Here is a 22,415-nt window from a genome sequence, read left to right as displayed (position 1 = left end):
TGTATGGAGTTAGTATATATATCCTTCAGTAACACCAATTCATAGAAAGAATGTTTCAGACTCACTGTACAGCTGTGTATTTTATATATAGGGTGTGAAGTGCAGCCACGCAGGAGGGCCCTGCCTTCAGCCTGGGACTGCCGTGGCCGGGGGGATCCGGCATCTTCCAGGTGCCCCACGGCACAGGGCTGGAGGGCACAGGAGCTCCCCAGCTGTCACCCCCGGGCTGGGGTTGAGGGCAGGGCGGGTTACCAGCCACTCTTGTGTTTTATGGGGCTGCAGGGGTGGTGGCAGCAGGCTCAAAGCCATCGAATCCCCGGCCCCTTGCAGCATCCCTGGTTCCCTGGGTGTTCCAAGGGCTTTCCATCAAACGTGGGAATGCTGACACGGCTGTGATCCCACCGAGCAGAGGGGAGGGGGCTCACCATGGGCAGTGGGAGATTTTGGGGAGCTCATTCTCTGGGGATGACACCCAGGAGGCGGGTCCAGGTCTGGGGTGGAGGGAGCTCCTGGCCCCAGAGCTCCGGGGGCTCAGCTGTGCTCGTTCTCTGTTTGCACAGCAGAGACAGAGCTGTAAAAAGCTGATTGCTTCAGAAGGGAACAGGTCACAGTTAGACAAGGGAGCAATGGAAAAACAAATTCGTTCTCTTAACACCAGAGAGCATAAAGCAAACTGGGAGTGACCTGCAGAAGAACACAGCACGGGGTTTCTGTCCTGGTGGGTGCTTCATGGTGGGCAAAGAAAGACTGAGAAGTGTGCAGGCATTTTTTTTTTCCTATTTTCAAAATAAAAAGTATTTTTGTCTGGTACTTTGAATGTAGCCAGCATGCTGGTTCTAGCTTTCCCTGGTTTTGCTGGAGGGCCTGTGGGAGACGGACTTGACAGAGTACTAGCAGCTTTCTCACCATTTTCATTTAAGAGAAACAGCATTAAGATTTTGAATAGAGCCTATTTTCTTTTTCATGAAATGTTGCTGAAAATGTCTGAGTTTGAGTGGTGTTAAGAAAAGGAAGACAGACTATTAAAAAAACTTACTTCCTTTTTGAATAATTATTTTATGATGAAACATGTAGCAGAAGGGCTTAAAGGTCACCAGTGAGACCAGGGCCCCTTGGTTCTCAGTGCTGTGCAGACACGTCGGAAGCAAACAGCTCACAACCTGTAAGAGAGGCAGATAAAAGATAGCTGGACAAAGAGGCACAAAAAAGGGAAGTGGCTCGTCCAAGGTCACCCACGGATTGGTGGCTGTGCTGGATTGAACCATCTGCAGTAGATCAGGTCTGCTGGATCCTGTTCCCCTGTTTGATCCCCACACTCGTCTCCATTCACAGTTTGTGAGCACTCAGACAGGTCTGATCATCCACAGGAGGGGATAATTCTTCACCTCTGCTAGTTTTGATGTTGCAGAGGGAAAATCCAGTACTGGACCACAGGTTCTGACCCAGCTCCCGCCTGCTTCTGACAGCCCTGGCCATGGATGTCTCTTTCCTGGCTTTGCCTGAGATAGAGCAACAAAGAAAACCTTTCACTGTGCACCTAAAGCCTTAGAGACAATCAACTGGTTCATACACATTTCTAAAATCTAACAGACACAAAAAAAAAGCCCACACCAGAAAGACTTTTTCACTGCAAAAAGGGTCTAAATTCTGCAACTGCCCTAGGGCGCGTGGGGCACTCTTAATTTAACATCAAGGCACTTAAGACGTAATGGTGCTGTTAGTTTGCCAGACAGACAGATTCTTCCAGGAAAAACAGGGTACAAAAGACCCCTATTCTATAACTGTGTCAGTATGTAATCTTAGGACCTAGATTTAACATTTTTTCATCTAAAGAAAAAGATGTGAGAAAATAGCCATTTTCAAAAGGAACACTTTTAGGCCTTTAGCAATGGAGAGACGGAGTAGCAAAATCACAGTCCTGTTTTCCTTGCAGATCGTCTCTAATAGCTGCTGGTATTGAGAGTATTGTGGTTTGCTAGCACTAAAATGTAAAGTTATTTTGAGCATGAAAGCCTGGACGTCATTCTATTTAAAAAAATGTAAAAGAAGGAGAGGAATGTTTACAGCACATTAAAACCTGTGTGACAACTTAGCAAGAACTATTTTAACAGTCTTCTTATTCCCTTTCCTGTTATGCACTATAAAACGAGAATGCCGTGTCAGTAACAAATAATATTGGCATGGAGGGATGGCTCACCGTGCTCCCTGAGTCAGGCTGGGTCAGGCTCAGCCCCAGCTCCCACCCTGCTCCGGTGGGAACTGGGGCTGGTGCTGGGCTGCCCGGTGTGCTGGGGAGAAGGCAGGAGCCTCCTCTCCTCTGCTGACCCCCGGGCAGGAGAAAAGCTTGGCAGTTTTGTGCTTCTTTGCAGGAATTAACTATAACCAGTATTTAGAAAACAGCCTCTGCTACTGCTGCCTCCCTGGGCTTTGTGACCTAAACGTAACAAGGATTAAAGCAAGATATTTCTTTATGAAAAAAGTTTGCAGTCAGGGCTAGGACTGCAGCGAATGTTGACAAATACTGAAACTAAATATGAGAAAAGACTTGCTCCAATTTTTTTTTTTTAATCGGCATTCCATATGTGTTATGTGGAGTGCTAGGATGTTCTGCTACTTCTGTTACATAAGAGGGTTTTTTTCTTTTTTAATAAAGTGCAGTGCAGAATGCATGAAGAGTGAGCAGAAATACCAAGAAAAAGAACTACATGAAAATAAGAAAAGCTACTAAGTGAAAAGCTGTTGCTCAGTGTGTTATTTCCGTAATTCCATTAGTTCCTTAAAGTCTCTTTTAATGTTTCTGAAGGAAAGCCTCGAAGTGAAAGGAGGGAGGCAAAGGGTTTCTTTTCTTTGGTTTAAAGGAAGATCTTGGTTACTTCTATTAGTAGATTTGGGCTTGTTTTTATTTAAAAACAAAACAAAAATCCCTTTTAAGTTTAGAATTTCTGTATGGAAAAATTCTTCTTCTTTTGCCAGAGAGAGAAGTATCTCCTTTTCATTCTGTTTGTTTTGGAGTATCTGTAGTTAAGTGTTTTGTGTTTGTTCTTTATTGAATACATTAGTGGTGCATTAATTCCTCCCTGACAATGCTCGTTTCATTGCACTCACTTCTTCCCATCTGACAGACAAACTTGTCCTTTCACGTGATGATCCTGCTTTGCCCTCCCAGGGTTTGATTGGTAATGGCTGCATTTCCTACCTTGTTTACCTCTGAATGGTTTTTGAAGTGATTTTTGTTCTGACCCCCACAAAGGAAACAGATGACAAAAAACCCCACATTGAATTCCTGCTCCAATTCCAATCTGTTTGCTTTGGTTTTCCTTTTTAGATTATTGTTTGGCTTTAATTTGTTTGTTTCTCCTTTAAACGGGCTTGAGATTACTCAAGGGTTCCTTGTTCAACAGGTCAAAGGGTAATTTGGAGACTTTGAAACCGTCTCCCTTTTTATCACCACGTTTCGTTCTTCCCAGAGTCCAAAGGATTTTCGGTACGATAGCTCGATAGCTCGTGGAGGATGGCTCCATCTAAGGAAAATATGAGCAGCAGACCTGAGTCACTGCAAGAAGCCATGGCAGTTTTTTTTAGATGAAAAACCCCCCACTGATCTAAGTCTAAATCAGAACCTTAATTAATCCTTATCTGTAACTAAAAGATTAAATTTACTGGGGCTTAAATAAATTGAGGTTGGTAGGTTCGATACTCAACTACCAGTCCAGGATGAAGACCCCAAATTTAACTAACTTCAAGCCAGAGAGGCATCCATACACAAAAATATACAGTGTGTGCTATTAAAAAATGTCCTTTAACTGAAAGAGTCAATCTGTTTCAGAGTTAATCCCTGCTTTTAAAAGAGGGAGGTCAGTTCCAACTGCTCAGCCACGGTACTGTGGATTTGTAGGACAGTAAAATGAAGCATGGGGTAATGTAGGCTCCTGAACAAAAATCCAGGTGTTGCTATAATATATGTTGTTTCGTGTTCCCCCAGGTTGAGTTCTGTATCCTTCCATGGAAAAGACTTGCTGAAAATATGCTATTTCCTACAAACAAACAAAGGAAACTGTACAATTAGATCAGCACCGTTGCTTTTACTTTCTGAGCTACAGATTTTGTCCTCTCTGCTGTGTCTCCTGAGCCGTGGTAGGAACTGGAGTACAGGCTATTCCAGAGGCAAGGAAGGCTGACAACCTCCTCAGAGGCTGCAGTGCCATTTCAGTCCAGTTGCTAAGGGATGCTGGAGCGAGATGTCGTCTGTGTCTTCTCTTCCAAATGAGCACATTGGCTTGGTCACAACTCCACCCCCACAGTTCACAGCCAAAAGTTTACGAGGTCACATTCACTGTGGACAGCAAGAGCCCGTAAGGAAATGCACAACTGTCCCATCTGAAAATTAGTTAACCATTTCTTCTTTCCTGGAGGCATCCAAGTGCTCAGTGCCTTCAACTCATGAACAAATGTGAATTATTTGCAATAGGAAATAAAGGTGTTTGTCACCTGGAGGGCTTGGGAGGAAGCTGTGGGGTAAGATGGGCATCTGATCTGGGTCTCATAATCAGCTGTAAATACAAAGAGTAATTCGAGTGAATTCAGAGCCTGACTTTGGTCAATTGGGAGTAAAACTGATGCAACATCAAAACTGTAAGCAGAAAGTTTTATCCATTTAGTTAAAAAGAGAAAAGAACAGAACAACATGAAATATGTGTCTGAAAAGCCGTTTTTTAAAAGGCTCAGAATCTACTCAGTTAAGGCAATAGTAACTCCAAAACCAAGTCTTGCATTTACATTTCCAGCCAACATTTGTGAATTTTACAACAGTATTTCCTTGTCTCCTACCTATATTAGTGTGAATATCCTCATGCACAAAAAGGGAGACTACCACAAATAAATGCATTGACATACATGTAACAGTGTGTCAGATATAAAGTAAAAAGATAGTATTTTTCTTGAGGTCCTCTTGAATGATTATATCAGCAGGTATTACATATAAATCTTAAAAGACAGAAGTTTATGTGTATAGAGTGGGGGAAGCATAAAATATGTGAACTTTTCAACAAGTTCTCTCTCCTACTGCTATTGATAATCTGCTTCTACTTTATATCTACATCTTTTTACCCATTTCTAAATCAAGCTAATATAGTTGTCGTAGCTGGGAAGAGTAAAGTCTGTGTAAGTTATGCATTTCAGTAGGACTGCTCAAGAGTAAAGTTCAGGTTTATTTACAGGATTAGGATATTGTTACAAATCCTTCTTCATTCTCAGACACCAGGGAGTAGATTTTGGGGCAAAAGCTGTGGAAGGAAAATGGAAAAAGAATTCATCTTCCATGAAAGAAGTTAAGAAAATTAAGAGATCTCATGATTTTCATTAGGATGTAATAGAAATTAGGTCAATGGGACTAAAAATCTATTAGCTAAAGCTATCAAGTGGTCTGAAATGGATTATAGATACAAGGAACTTTTGTACATCCTCCTTTTCTCCCAAATAGTCAATTGAAATATTACTGCTTTGAATTATCCTGCTGCTGCTCCTTGTGAGATCCTTTCTGGTTTGAGAAGTGAAAACAGCAGAATATTGTTTCACACTGCCAACCCCCCTGTTCTTTTTGTGAAATCCTTACGCCGAGATGCATGTTGGTGTGTCAGACTCTTTGCATTTACTTTAGACTGAAAAATAAAAAACACAGAAGGAACATCAATGAATCTGAATTTAATCTGTAAGTGTGCAATACTCGCCATCTTCTGTGTGCCACCTTGTATTTCCCATTAATTTAAATAGTGCAGGATTGAGTCAATAGCTGTAAGTCTTCTGATGTCCTTTTACAGCCATTTCCACGTTCTCGTTACCTTATCCTTTTGGAAAACATTTTCATTTAACATGCAGCAGTGTTCTTTAACACCCTATTTTCAAGCTTCAAATAGTTAGACATTTATCACAGAGGCACTATGCCCATACAATATAGTTATTTTATCTTTGCATTATTTGTTCCTTAGGCTGCAGGTTCTTTGGAATCAAGTTTTAATTCTGTGATGAGTCAGGGGTCAGATTGTGCCTGCACTTACCCTTCTGATGGCAGGAGTCTCGTGAAACTGAAGTTCATGGATTTTTACAAGATGGAAGCTAATGGAACTAGCTCCAATAAGAAACACAATTTACTCCAAAGACACATTAGCAGCATTATGTTATTTAAACAAATAAAAAAGAGTGAGAACAGCTAATGTGTTGGTATGCTCACTCTTCAAATGATGGGCTCCTAATCACGACAGCAGTGAAAAAACTCGTGGCAGTTCACTGGGTTTGTGAAGTGCGGATGGTGCCTGATGTCCTGAGTCCTGTCATATTTCAGAAAGACAAAAAAAGTCTGTAATTGCTGTTAAGTTACACAATGTGGGAGTTTTCTTCTTTGTTTTCTGTAGCTTTTGACACTTTCACACTTTAGTAACACTTGTAATACACCGAGCTAATTCTTAATTCTGTTGTAAGTAACTGGGAGCTTTGTGAATTAGCTGAGTGTTTTTCTTTTTCAGCTACCTCATGCTTTGCTTAGCCTAGAGACAGAGACACAGGGTATCTGCAGCAGGGGGGCAGTGATTCCTGTCAGAGTTTAACCTCGAAGAGCCTGTCCTGGTTTCTGTTTGGGAAGGGATGGGTGTGCACTGCTGGTTAGTTAACATTAGCATTTACACAGCCATGACTCCCTTGTCCATGGATGCTTTGGCATATTTATCCATCCTGTACAGACACCATTCACCAAGATTTTAGCCTTTTGTATATCTCCAACAATATTTCTCATCTTGTTTGTGTATTCCTTCACGTTTTTAGCTTGAGACGGGCTCCCTTCCCCCCAGGTGGGACCCGGAGGGAAGCAAAGCCTGGAGGCTGGGGCAGATTTTCCCTCCTGTGTGAGGTGAGAGATACTGGCATTTCTGCATTCTCTTCATACCTGAAACCATAAAAAAAGTATGAGGCTTTATAATTTTCAGTCTGAATTCTGCTTTTTTGTGTCCTTTATGCCTTGTAAACTCCCCAGTTAAAATATATTTGAATATTGTCTATTACATGAAACTATACAAATAAATAACCTATTAAAGATACAAGAAATTATTACCATCTTTGCTTCAGATGAATCTGGGCATTGCTGAGCTAAGTTTCTCTAAGACCTTTCAAAACCGCTCTTAGCCTAAAAGAACACCTAGGGACACCAGTAAGAGTCTCTCCTCCAGTGACTCCAGAACTCTTAGGCTCTGTGGCATTTAAAAATAGTGATGTGATGTTCCCTGTTTCTCCTGCGGTCCCCCCCCTCTTTCAGCAAGGGCAGCTCAACAGATGTATTTGATGACATTAGCTGTGACCTCCTAGTTGTTTGCTCTATTCACATAATTATTTTACTGTGTGTGTTTCTAAATATAGTAACTGAATGATGTAAGAAGGTGTGTTCGTGGGAACAGTGTGGCAGATAATTGAATTTTGCAAATGAGGGTAAATAATATTTGTATAGTAAAGGACATTTCACTAACTCATGTGTGGGGATGTGTGCATAGAGAAAAACTACCTGTGTATTTTAGTGAACAGGGTTATACAAAGAGCAAAGCGCCAGGCTTTGTTTTCCAGGTGTAACTGATAAGTTGTGTAATTTTTGTAATGGGGTTTCCAAAACATATTTTAGAGAAGAGAATGGAGCTAGACAGGGGGTAAAACCATATGTAGAAACAAGTGTGTGCATCCAGTGGTACTCTGATGGTGCACATGGCATCCCCAGGTACCTTGAACCTCCCGTCCTAGCCGGGATGGAGCCCGGCGAATCGCGGGGTGCGAGCGAGCAGCCCCGCGGCCGGGAAGCGCATCCACCCAAAACCAGACACAAACCATTCACTACCATAACTTCCACATTAATTATTTTCAAGCGTAGCACAAGGCGCCGCGGGGCACGACTCCCGTACAGTTTATTCAGAATCCTATTAACTCCAAGCCCGGCTCCGGGTGCCTGCATCCCGCGGGGCGGGGGGCGGCCGCGGGGCCCCCGAGCGGCGGCGGGGCCGGTTCGAAGAGGGCGCCGGCGGCGGCGCGGGGTGACGCGGGCATCATGTGAGCGGCCCCGCTCGCTCCCAGCGTGCAGTGTGGGCCCGCTCGCCCCACCCCGCGCTCCGCCGCCGCGGAGCCGCTCAATAGGGGAAGGGAAAAAAAAAAAAAAAAAAAAAAAGGAAAGGGAAAAAAAAAAAAAAAAAGGAGAGGGGAAAAAAAAAAAATGCGGGAGAGAGCAGGAAAAATAAGACGGGGAAAAATCCGCCCGTGAGGGACAGGTTCTGCTCGGGGCACAGAGCAAACGGGCGCTTTTTTTTTTTTTTCTTTTAAATTTTATTTTGTATTTTCTTCTTGCCGAGAGGATTCAGCCGCCTGGGAACCGCATGTGAAAAGAGCAGCAGCAAGGAGAGGGGAGGAAAAAAAAAAAAAAAAGGAGGATAAAAAAGGGGGGGGTTTGGCTTCGACCCCCCCGCCCCGGTGCGGGAGGAAGGACCCGCGGCGGCCGGAGGGCGAGGAGCTGCGGCGGCCGGCGAGGGAAGGGACCGGGGCTGCGTGACCCCCGCGGCGCGGGGGGAGAGGCGAGGAAGAGACGTTTCCCGATCCTCCCCGCCGAGGATTTGGGGAGGTTTCCGCGCCTGGAGCCTGTGCCTTTGGATCTAAAGAGGATTATTATTTTTTTGGGGGTGGCACTGAAGCTGGATTTGTTCCTGTGCGTGCGGCGCGGGGGGGGGCATTTCTGCTGCCTCTAGAGGAGCCGGCGGCCCGGCCGGGGCGCGGAGATCCCCGCGGATCGCTCCGCACCCCCCGGGAAAGGTGCGCCGAGGGGATCGGCGGGGGGCGGGGGAGGAGAGGCAGCTGCAGCTGCCGGGGAGGAGGCCCGGCGGAGCGGCAGCAAAGTCATCGCTATCGGCCCCCCCTCGGCTGGCTTCGGGCTCGGCGCTCTCCATGTCTCTGGCTCTGGGCAGCGGCCGCCACAGCAGCGAGTAGGGGGGGAGGAGGAGGAGGAGGAGGAGGAAGAAGAAGGGAGCCCGGGAGTGCCTCCCTCCCTCCCTCCCTCCCTCCCCCCGGCAGCCCCGGCCGCCTCCCGTCCCCTCGCCCCGCGTCCCTGCCTTCCCCTCCCCAAGATGGGCTGTTTAGGGAACAGCAAGACGGAGGATCAGCGCAACGAGGAGAAGGCGCAGCGGGAGGCTAACAAGAAGATCGAGAAGCAGCTGCAGAAGGACAAGCAGGTCTATAGGGCCACGCACCGGCTCCTCCTGCTGGGTAAGGGGCCGCGGGCCGTCCTCTCCCCGCCGGGGCACCGGCCCCAGCCCGGGCACGGCGAGGCCGGGGAAGAGAGGTGGGGCCGGGGGGGGGGTGGCGGAGCCGCAGGGCCCACCCGGGGCCGCGGGGATCCGCTATAGCAGCGCCCGGGGCGGCGGGGCCGGGGCCGCCGGGGGGACCGGCGCGGTGCGGGGGAGCGGCGGGGAGGGCTCGGGCAGCGCCCGGGGCACCGCGGGAGGGGCCGGGGCAGGTACGGAGCGGCGGAGCGGGGCCGCTCTCCGCCCCCGGGGCAGCGCCCGTCGCCGGGGTGGCAGCGGGCCTCGGGCGGGCGTGGGGAGGGGGCCGGGGATGCCGCGGCGTGGGGCCCGCGGGGAGCCTGGGAGATAAACAGGGCAGGGCAGTGACAGCGGCCGCGGGCGAGCGGCGCGGCGAGCGCGGGAGGGCCGGACACCGCTCCCCGCGCCGGGGCCGGGGTGCCGAGGGACGTGCGGCCAGGCCGGGGAGAGGAGGAAGAGGAAGGGAGGAAGTCGGGGAATCGTTTGGGGGAAACGGAGGGAGGATGTCGGTCCCGGAGGGAAGCGCGGCCGCGTTGGGGCCGCGGAGCAGTGCAGGGTCGGGCGGGCACGGCCCCGGCCCCGGCGGGCTCGGCAGCCTCCGCTGTCGCACCAGGAATTGAGGTACCGCGCGTTGGAGCGCTGGCAGAGCCGGGCTCCAGGTGCTGTTCCAGCGGCTCGTTTGGGTTACCTGCTCGTGTTTTTCAGGAGAGACATTTACAAATGCGGACTGTGGCTTTCAAGGAAGGGAAAGGTCCAAATATCGATATCGGAGAGGACAAGCGTTTGTCAGGCTCGTTATTTCAGAGTATTTTGAAGTAGTGTTTTAAGATCAGATGCAGTTACGAGCCGTGGGTTGTTTTGGTCACGCCGAGGGACCGCCTGTGCACGTTCTGCAGGGCTGTAGCGTGGAGCACAGGCTAGGCCTCGCCGAGCTGACTCAGTTTTGGGGGGAAAAAACCCTGATTGAAGGGGAAAAAAAAAAAAAAAAGAATTTTTGAAGTGAATTGGTGAATTTGGAAGTGTACTATCACCAGTAAAATCTTTAAAATACTCATTTGAAGAAAGAGACTTAATATAAACGGAAAGTGACTGGGACTACAGCAGCACCTGCAGCACTGAGGAGCCTGCCAGGGCTTCAGCAGAAATCTTTTAACAGGATAATTTGGACTTCAGCTCTTGGGAAATGTCTTGGACTTCCAGATTTCAGGCTGAACGTTACGTAGATACGTAGAAACTATTTGTCATCAGACGGGTTGCTTTCGTAAGAGGCAAAATTTCAGCAAACAGAGACATGATGGGCTTGCCTGGGTTTTCTTTCTGTTTCCTTTAGTTTTAGTGTTTGAAAAATAGTTCAGATACTCGCAAATAAAAAATTGCGTGTGTTCAGTGATGGCAGTAAAGTCATCTACGTGTGTGTTTTAAAGTGATAGTTCAGCTGTTACACAGTTTCTGCCTTGAATTGAGGATAGTCTGTAACTCAGACTCACTGGTAAAAAATATAAAAGCTCACCTCCCTCTTATTATGTTACGTTTCCTTTATAAGACATATGAAATAAGCCAGGCACTTGGAAAGTGTTCTTAATTTTTTCAAATCATATTCAAATAACAACAAAGAAGAGCTGCAGAATATTCAAGTGGGTTTATGCTGCTGCTCATAGGCCCCATCACTGTACACACGTGCTTGCCCCGCTGCCACGAGCAGTCTCCCTGAAATTAATGGAACTCTCCTTGGTGGTGAAGTTAAATGTGTGTGTAATTGTTGGTGAGACTATGGCCTTAACAAGCAGCCAAATATAGAGCTAGACTTATGGAGAAACGTAGATGTAATACTTCATCTTGGTTCACTGGTGTTGTATCCGATCCAGAGAACCCAGGTGTGTCAAGACCAAACCGTATGTGTTTATAGCAAATGCAACAACTGTCCAGCCTCCTTCTTGGCCCAAGTGAAGTAAAGATTTTGGCTCCCAATGCTTATAAGATGTGATTTAATGTTACAGCTGAAATTTAGTTGTTATTAATTTTTAAGTGGACATATGACTATATCAGATACTGCCTTTGTGAATAATTCTTAGTTGTGAAGATGATCCAGTCTCTCTATCTTATCCCAGGATACTAATTCTTGATTGGTTTTGCCACCTGTGTTTATTGCATGATGCAGTCTGCCTGATCAGACAGAAGGTGTATGGTATAAAATAGTGGTTTAGGGGAGAAGTGGCACTTACATAAAGAGTTGTAGATAAAAACTGCTCTCTATATGCTTACAAAACACCAGTGAGCAAGGAGAGGAAAAAAGAGTAAGGCTCTGGGATTAAAGTGTCAAAACATGCAAGCAGGTTTTATGGAGAGCAGAGGAGGACTTTTGGGAATTCATGAGGGAGAAGGAAAGGAAGGGAGAAAGCAGAGGGGGAAAGCATTTGTGAGAAAATGAACTTTGAAATGTGACTGCTATAATACAGTTTTGAACATGAGTCTCAAAATGGAGGCTTGTGCTGTCAGTGTGTGCTAGCAGAGGCCTGACATCCTATAAATACAAACTGTACCTCCCTGCCCGTTCTGCCACAGATGTACGGTTCCTGTGGGTGAGACACAGGCTGAGGAGAGGAATAAACGAGTAGCCACGAGACACTAAGGGGAATCTTTCTGAATTTTGCCACGTTATGATACTACTCCTGCAAAAATATGTTTGCTTTATATAGAAAGCTGCCGATCTGGCAGCGTGGAGCAGCTCAATTAAATGCTGCTGTTGGAGTTGTTCAGCGTGCATGGAAAAACGGGTACTATAGGCAGATGGGCTGCCCTGTGCACTGGCATCCGAGCAGCACAGCAGAAATAGCATCCATCTACTTATGGAAACTGGACTAAAGTGGAGTGGGGTTTTTGCACTGCAGGTATGGAGGGGGGGAGCAGGGGAGAGCGGAGAGGGGCTCTTGGGAGCAGGCAGCCACAAAAGGTGGGCTCTGCGTCTCGTTGTGTGTAGGGTTGATTTTGGAACATGTAAGGGAGGGTGGGAGGCTGCTTACAAGACACAAATAAGAGGAGGTTTTTTGTAGCTTTGTGGGTGGAGGCTTAAAGGGATGCCTTCCTTTTTCAAATGTGAGTATCTACATATTTTATTCCTTGTGATTTAAGTTACAGAGTTTGACTGGGTGATGATGAACTGCAGCCAAACTTAGAATTCTTTAAGGATATTACAAAATTTCTTTGGTGTAATAGGGACTTCAGTCAGTCTTTCCCTCTGTCAGATAGTAGTGACAAGGCAACCAGGTCATGACGTTCCCCATCGTCTTCTCTGTAAAATGTTGAGGTTGTCCATTTTCTTTCCAAGTACTGCAATCTGCTTTTAACATTGACACTGGAAAAACGGACAGTGAAATGATCCAAGATTCAGATCTGACACATGACTTGAGCTGGGCATTTATTTTTAGCTACAACTGAAGTTTCCAGTGGCAATTACTTCTTTCACTTTTCGCTCTTGCACTGAGAAACCCAACTTTCTCGATTTTACCCCGAAGAAAAAAATTCTAGTGTATTCCTTAATCACTTATGCTTCCTTCTGAAATTGATTTACTTTCATTGTCTAGGTGCTGGTGAATCCGGTAAAAGCACAATAGTCAAGCAGATGAGGATCCTGCACGTGAATGGATTTAATGCTGAGTAAGTGCATTTGCTTTTTCACTTTACAACATACCTTCCTCCTTTGCGCCGCAGTCAGTGCTCCTGGTTTATATCTTGTGTATTTTCCTCTTGCTGTTTCCCTGTCTCTAGAATTTGGATGTGTATTTTTAGATGAGATTAATAGACATTAACCTGAAGAAGTCAGGCACCAATCATAAGGAAGATCTAGCAGTGTAAAATTATTTATATCAAGGCAGAGCTGATTTGATTAAGTCTTGAGTTTTGTGGGTTTGTTAACTGCAGTTCCTTTCACAACATGGCTGACACTGATCTACCTCAGCTATAGCACATTGATTCATATTGCTGTAAACATGCCTTGTGTCAGTGTACAAAATGAGCACAATTTTCTTTATTTAGAGCAAATAAGGCTTTATTTTCTGTCTCCTCACAGAATGAAATAATACTCTGAATTTTGGGGATTTTGTTGCGTTTGCTTGTCCAGATGTTTGTGTTAAATTATCCTTCTAAAAGCTTTTATTTTTTGCACCTAATGTCTGTTCAGTTATTTGGCTGTTGTGAGGAGGGAAATGGCATTAAGATAGAGAGAATGGATATCTTGTCCTTCATCTGAGAAAAATTTGTGTTTGCTAACTTTTCAACTAACTTTGCTAGAGAGTAGGAAGAAAGTCTTCTGTGTGTTAATTTATGTTTGCAATTATGTGTGTGTGTATACCAAAACTTGCTAAATTAATACTAATTGAATCAAAGTGTTCAAATTTCAAAGCTTATTTTCTATGCTTTTTTTTCTTTTTTTTTTTTTAGATTGTATTATTGGTTTTGTCTTGCTTGTTTTCAAACATAACAGTTTTATATTGCCATCCTTTAGTTTTTAGTGGTATCATCTATTTTGTGAATCCTGCCTTTTTGGAAAGGTTAAGCTTTCATTAGTCTTCCCGTAGTTAATTCTTTAATGAGAATATCTGAGCTAAAAGTTTAGCCAAGGAGCCTGGATAGTACTTTCTAATCAGCAAATGATAGTTCAGGATAAGGCACACAGTCTTTTGGATGAAAGTTCAGACTGATTCATAATAAATACATTATGTGCTACATGTTTTTAGCTCCTCTTTATAACAAAGATTTTCTTTTTCCAAAATGAACTTTTTCATAAGCACCTAGTCCTGCATCCTGTTACTGCTGAGCTGTCTCTGTCCTTTAGGCTGCTCTTATGACCAGAAACCTCTTAAAAGACTTGTGTGACTTCAAAGACTTCCATGAGTTGACTTGGTTGAGCAGCTCTCAATATTGGGTACTGAGTAAAAAGTTCATAAATGAAAGTGGAAGTGAAGGATCCCTGGTACCTTTGAAAGTATCAATCCATTTGATCAACATGTTTTTTTCTAGGTTTTTAAGCACATGGATGCTCTTAAAAGGATTAATGATGCTGTGTAATGGATGGTGTATGATATGGGTAGATAACTTCAACCCTACAAGCTACATACCCAATCTGTGTGGAACTGGGAGCCCAGAGACCTGTGCAGAACTGGTGAGGGACTGGGACACACTGCATTTGCAGTAGCAGTGGGTTCCTCGAGTGTCTCACTTTGCATTGTAGGTTTGGGCAGAGCTGAGCCTGCAGCTGCAATCCAGGGCAACATGGCAAGTTTGGCCTCAGGAGGCTCTGCTGGCTTCTGCCTTCTCATAGCAAGGGATTTGGATTACGGGGCAGCCCTGTGCCAGCACAGCCCTGCTGCCAATCACAGGGCATATCCTGGTGTGGGAACCATGCGGGCATTGCAGGGGAGCTGCCTGGGGCTCAGGAGCTGGGGATTGTCCACCCATGGCATTTTGTCCCTTGTCCTTTGGTGAATCATAGTGTTGGAATACTGAGGTGCATAAAAATCCACTACAGAAGTGGGGTATGTTTAAAGTGTACAAGGAGTAAGTTACAACACATCATTTTTGGGGTTCTACTGCCAAAATTAATCAGTAGATTATAACATATACTTTGCAGCAGGGAACAGGCTGTTTTTCAGTGTTTTGAAATTCTTGCAAGATACACATCTGTCCTTAAGTAACTTGTATTTTCTTCCAAATAACTAACTGCTCTCTATGTTGTCTCGCTTTCCGTTACCCTTTTTGCCTGATTCATTCCCTTTCTGCCCTGCTTAGCCTGTGGAAGAATGATGTGGGATTCAGCTAATGAGAGAAATAGCATGGAGGTTTTTTTGGAAGTGTAGAAAGAGCAAAGCATTACTTCTCTTCATGTCCTGATCAGCTGCTCTGGAACATAAACGTGTTTGCACACAGCACCACAGCTGATGTGATGAATAGGAGGGGAGAAGTGGTGAAAACAGTAATATGCTGCAGATGAGGAGACTTTTCTTTAATTTTAGTGTACTTAATACATAACTAGTTCGGAATTATTTCGGTTGGTGCAGCTTATTGCTTTGAAAGAAATCCAGTTTAAAGTCCTGTCTAAAAATTGTTTGCCTTTGGTTTGGTTGCCCTTCAGCAATGGATGTTTGAGGCAGAGAGAGGGATACCTGTTAGGAAAAATGTCTAATGCTATGAACGAGGGAATCAAAAGTTTTTATTCAGTGTTACTCTTCTTTCTGGTGACTAAACAGGATATCCAGTGGTAAAAATGCTGCCCTACTTCAAGTGAGTGTGAGGGGATTTTATTTGGTTTGGTTTTAGGATTCTGCCCCTAGATAGATATAGTTATCGTGTGCCTTTAGGTGAATTGTTGTAGCTTTTAACAAGGTGAAATCTACGTAGTTCTACAAAACTAGAATTTCCTCTGGGACTCCAATTCCCAATCCCTTTAGCTAATTAATTATTTGAAGAACTGTATGGAGTCAAGTGCTCCAGGTAATTAATGTGCTGAATAGTTAAAGCTAAGATTAATATGAAGGTGGTTAAAGTTGTAGGCAAGTTAACTACAGTAAAGACTTATTTTTTTTCAATGTTCCTTTTATAACCTGTAGTTGAATTAGAGAAAGAAATAGATTTCTTTTTTTTCTGTTTCTGTTATGAAGGTGGTGTGTGGGATGTAAGAGTGCTGTGGCATTGGTAAGGGGAGTAGAGTATTGGAGAAGCAAGGCATGCTCTACAGCACAGGTTCTTCTGCATGGAGTTTTTTGGAAGGGCTTAGCCTGCTTCCAGCTCTTGCAGAATGGCTTCAGGTGGCCGTGCTATCCTCTGACATCTTCCTGCAGCAATTCCATGAAAAATGGGAGTATGGCTTCCCCACAGTATTCTTCCAGTGTTCCTGGTCTTTAACATGGAAGAGCTGCCTTTTAAGCATAATGAAGAAGCCGTATCAACCAAATTTTCTACTCTTTGCATTACTCCCAACAACAGAGGCCCTTTTGACGTAGAAAGGGTTTAAATTTGGCTTTTAATAGCAGGAAGCCTGTGACTTCCCTTCCTTTCCTTCCCTCCCTCCTCAACACTTCAGCTGTCTTTTCATGAGGCTGTTCCAGAGGAGCAGGTCTCTGCTGCTGCAAAGAGTATTTTGTGAGCATCCACTGATAAAGTGGAGCCAAAACCTTCTTTTTCTGACTGCAGAAGTTAAGATGGCAATCTTTGTGAACTGGAAAGGATGAAAAATGGGAAAGGGAGGATAGGAGGAGTAAGGAATATAGTTGGAAGAATTAAATGTGTAGCTCAGGTTGAAGAAGAAAAGAAAAACAGCTCTTTTTTTGTGCTATCTAGATAGAGGCCAGAGTTCTTTACTTCTAAGAAGATGGCCTTTCACTTACTTCTGATTTCTTTAAGTCATCTTTCCCCTCTGTGATCACTGTGGCTTTGGCTGACAGACTCTAAGGAGAGGGTCACTGTCATGCACAATTTTAGAAAGCAGGGAATAATTGGCACGGGCAAGAGACAATTTTGAAGTGTCATGGGAAAAACTGGGACAAGCAGAAATACTTAAATAGAAATAAATGGTTGAAATGTGACTTACGAAATCCACTACAAAGATTGACAAATAAGGGGAATGTGCCTTTGTGATTATTAAGTTTGGATAGTATTTAGGATTCAGGAAGTCTTGAGGTTACAGGGAATTTCAGGTAAGGCTTTTCAGCCTCAGTTTCCCAAATGACGGTGTAAAATGCTGATGCTTTCTTAAACTAGTATGTTGAAGTGCTGAATAGGAGTTTGTGCATTTATTAAATCTGGTAGTGTTGATGGCATAAGCAGAGCTGAATAGCTTTGTTTTTAAAACTTAGATGACAAATATATTTGCATTTCTCTTGTAGTTTTAAAAATTATTTTCTCTTAGTGGGAAAGCTAGGAAAGCCAAGTCACCCTCTGACAGATCTCGAACATTTTCTCTTTAATACACCCATTACCACTGTTATGTCATATAAAGCCGTAAATAATATTATCTAATCATTTTAGTCAGTGTCAGTGTCTCTTGTAAGTGAAACAGCTTCTGGCTCAGTAACTTTACTCTTCAGTTGTCTGATACTGTGAGTTTTTTCCTAACTTTGGTCTTTTTAGCCGTGTGATTTTACGGAAGGGAAGTTAATATTAAGAGCGAGGGAAAAGTATAATATTTATAACTAAGTCTTCCAAAATAATGAATTCCCTCCTAATGGCTAATATTAGCTTATATACACGAATATAATTGCTCTGTTTTTATAGTTCCTTTACATTTGTGTACCAATCCAATGTTTCCAGAATGATCACTTCAGTTCCTGGCCAAGAAACAGACAGACTTCATTGTGTTTTACTTGACTGGCAACAAAAGTAATTTTTTCCCCGTGTTTGAGTAAAATTGAGAATTGGAGGTGGGGAGGCTTGGGGTGTGTGATTCCCCTCACCCCTTTCTTTCTTTCTTTCTTTCTTTGCATCACAGTATCTGCTGAGAGGCTTCTGCACCTTTGAGGCACAATGCTTTGGGTTTTTTTCTCAGCTCCTGTTCCAGGGCACTGGTGAGGTGCTGGAAAATTTGTGTGTACACGTCTGTTCAATTCCATCTGAATAACTGGCTATGGCGTTTGATCAAAATTTGGGCTGTAGAACATAAAGTGGAGGTGTGGGCAAAGATGGGAGCAGGATTTGTGCTTCAGTCAGTTTTAGGTCTTGTCCTGAGAGCTGACACAGTTGTGTAATTGAGTTTTGTCAAAAGACAAAGATATGCCAACAGCTAATAAATTCTATGAAAAAGAACTGACTACTGCATATAGCTTGTAAAAGTTTATGCAGAATGTTTATACAAGTTAAATATAACTTTCATCAACTTGAAAGAAATGGGAGGTAATATCTGGTGATGTTAAACTACCTATGCAACCAAGCAACTCCTTAATTGTTAGAATGTTTAATGGAGTTTTTATGTGCTTGAAATTATCTTTCCTTTGAAAATACTTTTATTTCTACAAGGGGGGTAATTCTATTCTATGACAGAGTAATAGCGAACTCAGTGAAGCAGCATTAATATTTTTTTAAGTTAAAAAAAAAAGGAGGGGGAAAAACTTTCCAGTTGGGTTTGGGTTTTTTTTCCAAGTTTCTTATGGGATCTTGCCTGAAGCTATGAGACATTGTCCATTAGGAACTTGTGCAAATGTTTTGCAGTTTAGATCTACTACTCAGGTGTGATTTTTAGATACTGTGAGTTTTCAGAATATTTTGATTGTTTATAATACCTACACTGGGCCTTATTTGGCAGGGATTCTTAACATACTGTGGCACTGAAAATTTAGTAGTCACTGGAATAACTCCTTCACCTTGCTTAGAGGCTTTCTGAAATCAAGCTGTTAAAATATTTCCATGTTCAAGTGAAGTGAGGTTTATTTTCAGGGGAAAAATCATGTTATTTAGGTTCCTGAAATATTACAGAAGAGCAGTGCATAAAGGAATCTGAAAGTTTAAAAATCTGGTTAGTTTTATCTGCTTTTAGATGCTCGCGGTAGGCTCCGTTTAACCATCAGTGGAGAGATTGCAGCACAGTGTTGAAAGAAAGCATTGACTTTCATTTTTACATTATGCTTTGTTTTCACATAGGTGAAAGAAGGAAAGTGCAAATTGAACATAATTTCTTTATTTTCATGGGAACAACATGGTGTTGCTCAGAGCAGAACCTGCATCTTATCTTCATTTACTGGTTGGGAAATGCTGACTTCTCCTAGCAAAGCAGTATTTAAACTACTAGTTTTATGCTGTTACATGTTGAGAGCTCTCTGTTCTTTGAATTACTTTTCCTGGCTTGCAACTTGACATTTGTGCTTTCAGTTAGATATTTTAGTTTTCTGAAAAAAAACCCAACAACAAAAAACCCGGTAGTAAACTCATCCCTTAAGCTAAGTTTGCATATGTTGCAGATATGATTTGGCATGTAAAGGGACTGGCCAAAAATATGGCAGTAGTTTTATTTGTTTTGAGGTTTAAATTTCACAAAAGCTTTTTAAGTATGCAGCTATCAACCTAGGAGAAAGCTTTATAGTTGTAGAGAGCTTGGAGAGCAATAACTATGAATAGCGGAATAAGCACGAGTGATGTAATCTGAGAAGCAAAAGAGAGAGACAGAAGAGAGCTTAAGGCTTAACTATGTGGAAAACATTGTGAATGGGTTTGCAAGGGTTTTGACTTTTGATGGTAGATGTGGGATTTTTCCCATTAGTTTTGGTAAAATCAAACAAATGTGCAAGTTTGCTTTTATTTTCCCAAAACAGAAAATAAACTGTTCAGGGTAGCTGCGTGAGTGAAGTCTGGGTTCTGGAATTTGTTCTGTCTCCCAAATCCTTTCTCCCCTGCAGCATCTGCAGCTCCTCTTTGGGACCTGTGGCTTTATGAGTGTCTCTTGTTTCCTCCACTCCTTGTTTTTTTTCCCTTATGCAACATTGGCCCCTAAATACTCCTGCATCAGCCTACCCTTTATCTTTCTTTTTCTGGTTTTCCTGCTACCTGGACAAAGTCAGAATGTGTTGTGGTTGGTATAGATCTACATGAACTCTTTCTGGTTTTCCTCATTGGAGTGCTAATTTTGTTCTCTCTTCTACTCAGCCTCTGATTTTGATTTCTGGAAATTAATTTTGCAACAGCAACAACGCTTCTTCAAGTTTGGTTGCACAGCAGAATCTGAGACAGAGTGAGACTGAGAAAAAACAGCTAAAATAGTCTTACTCTTTCTCAGTTCACTCCAGATTTTTTTTTTTTTTTTAATACTTTTAGTCTCCACGTTCATGAGTTAAAGTGGAAGTGGTGTATTTTTCTCCATTTTCTTATCTTAAGCAAACATTTGGTAGTATAAACCAATGTATTGTGTTCTATTTAACTTATTTAATAAATCATGAACTATATTAAATACTGCAAAAAAACTTCAGATTACTTAAAAAATACAGCTCTTTATGGAGAATATTAAATGTATGTCTGTATTCCACACTTCTGTGTCCTTTCTGAAAAATTTCACTGTATTTTTCAGGTTTTCACCAGCTTTTCTTAATAATTAGATGGTGCAGAGTGATTACCTTTTCTCTAGCCAGTGCTACAGAATCAGCACTATGTGAAGGATTTTCTTCTGTAGTATCTCACTGTATTTCTTATTTCCCATATATTTTGTATGGGCAGACTGGGCAGTACTCTGATTTTCCCAATAAAAAAATGTTTTTACTAATTTATGCAGAGGGATGCTTGAATTAGTTTATATATTAATAGAATGCTGCTTATCATCTTAAGTTTATTGCAGTTACCTTTCTGATATTAAAACTATTTGCTCACATTTGTGCAAACGCTGAAGATTCCCCTACATTTTATCTCTTGCCAATCATTCCAGCTGGGAAATTTTTTTTTCAATTTCATTGTGTTAAAACCTTGTGGTTTTGTCCCATAAGGTAAAACTTACTATTAATAAAAGCTGTGCCTTTCCCTGCTCCTTCTAGCAATCTAGATATGAGTGGGATTTCTTGTTCCTATTTCTTAGGTTGCTGAGCTCCCGTGTTGTTCTCTTGGGCTGGGGGAGCAGGTTTGGGGGATTTCGAGACATTTTTGTAAAAAGTGAAGACACTACTCTTGTTCCAGTTTTGTGAACATCCTTCCCCAGCATCTCAGATCAAGGCAGGCAGAGCTAAGGCTTTGAAGTGTAATCCAGCAGGCAAAGTTATCTCTATCTTTAATTTTAGATATATCATGCATTTGTGTATTAGGGTTGCCCAGGTCCCATCTCTGATGCAGAGCTGAGATACAGAAATTGCTTATCTTAATCTTGGTCATTCAAAGCTCTCAAGATGAAATGAAGGAATTTCCATTGATGAGGGTTTTTTTTTAGTAAAACTTGAATCTTGATGTTAAAAATAGCATGCCTTACATTTTACTTTAACAGTTGAACCTTGAGTTAATAGTAAATCCAAGTATGTAGGATACAGTGCAAGTGTAGCTGCACCAGCCTGTAGTAGTTATTTCTACAACTGTACTCTAATGTAAACATGCAGTTAATTAAAATATCTTGTTTACAGCTGAGCTTGCTTAGAAACAGCAATTCATTGAGGGGTGTTTTTGACAGCTAAGAGGCGAAATCACCCACTTTTTGAAAAATGTGGTAGTGGAATATCTCAGTGAGATGTTTCGTTTCAAGGTGTTGCTGTTACAGAAGTACAGGAAAGCTTGTGACCTTTTCTCTGAGCTACCTGTTGCTGGCTGTATTCTCCACAGGGCTATTGAATAAGTCATTGTGTTTGCTTCTCTTTTTAGTTAAGGCACCAGAAAATAATTATCTCTCCCAGCTGCACCCTTGCAGCCTCCCAGGAGTGGTGGGTGAGCTGATGGAGCAGGCAGAGGTGTGCAAGGTTTCCTTACGGGGTTTGCTGTAGTCCCAAGAGATGCTGCATTTAGCCTTGAATGGCACCTTCACAGCTTGCTGGGGGATTTACTGCTGCCTCCTTAATCACTGGAATTTAAACACCCCCTTCTTGTCTGGAGGTCTGCATGCGTAGAAGCACTTTGGTTTCCTTCAAGTTAAGACATTTTTATTCTGTTTTGACAGTACAATACCTATGTAATATAAATGTTCATGTTAATTAGAAAATGTTGCAAAGAAATGGGTGTTTGTGAAGTAAATGTGTTCCTTAAGTGTGTAGTAACAAAGGATGCCTTGCTTCTATCTTCCTTGATTTTTTTTTAATATGGATAAAAATGTGTAGTGAGACACTTAGCACAGTAAGTTCAGAAAGCTATGTGTAATACCTGTTTTAATCCTGATAATTTAAATTAAAATAGGCTAGATAAATTTGGTTTAATGTGGCATTACTATGGAAAAATTCAACTAGTTGGTTTCATGAATTTTAATTTAATTGCATAACAGTGACTAGCATAGCTTCATGTATTTTGTTTGTTGTTTTTTAGCAGGTTAAGACTATTTAAGATAAACATGAAAACTTAAAGTTGTAATAACTTTTTTTTAAATAAGCAAAATATAGTAATCCTAAGGACATAGCCATTTACTGAAATGATTTTGTTGAATATCTTCTG

At 42.8% G+C, this 22,415-nt stretch overlaps 1 protein-coding gene across 2 annotated transcripts in view; it reads left to right on the top strand.

Moving 5' to 3' along the window:
• The window catches only part of GNAS (GNAS complex locus), a 132,339-nt gene that overhangs the window by 40,505 nt on the left and 69,419 nt on the right, over nt 1-22,415 (top strand). The window contains exons 1-2 of one of the 2 annotated variants that reach the window (XM_032126754.1): nt 8,202-9,276; nt 12,914-12,986. In XM_032126754.1, the coding sequence (XP_031982645.1) occupies nt 9,138-9,276; nt 12,914-12,986 (212 nt within the window). In that variant the 5' untranslated portion in view covers nt 8,202-9,137. Of the gene's footprint in view, nt 1-8,201; nt 9,277-12,913; nt 12,987-22,415 lie in introns of those variants that run through there. The other variant, XM_032126753.1, reaches the window with a different exon arrangement.

This window comes from Corvus moneduloides, chromosome 17 (genome assembly GCF_009650955.1).
Source record: "Corvus moneduloides isolate bCorMon1 chromosome 17, bCorMon1.pri, whole genome shotgun sequence".
NCBI lineage: Eukaryota > Metazoa > Chordata > Aves > Passeriformes > Corvidae > Corvus > Corvus moneduloides.
This window is presented reverse-complemented; position numbering and strand designations above follow the sequence as displayed.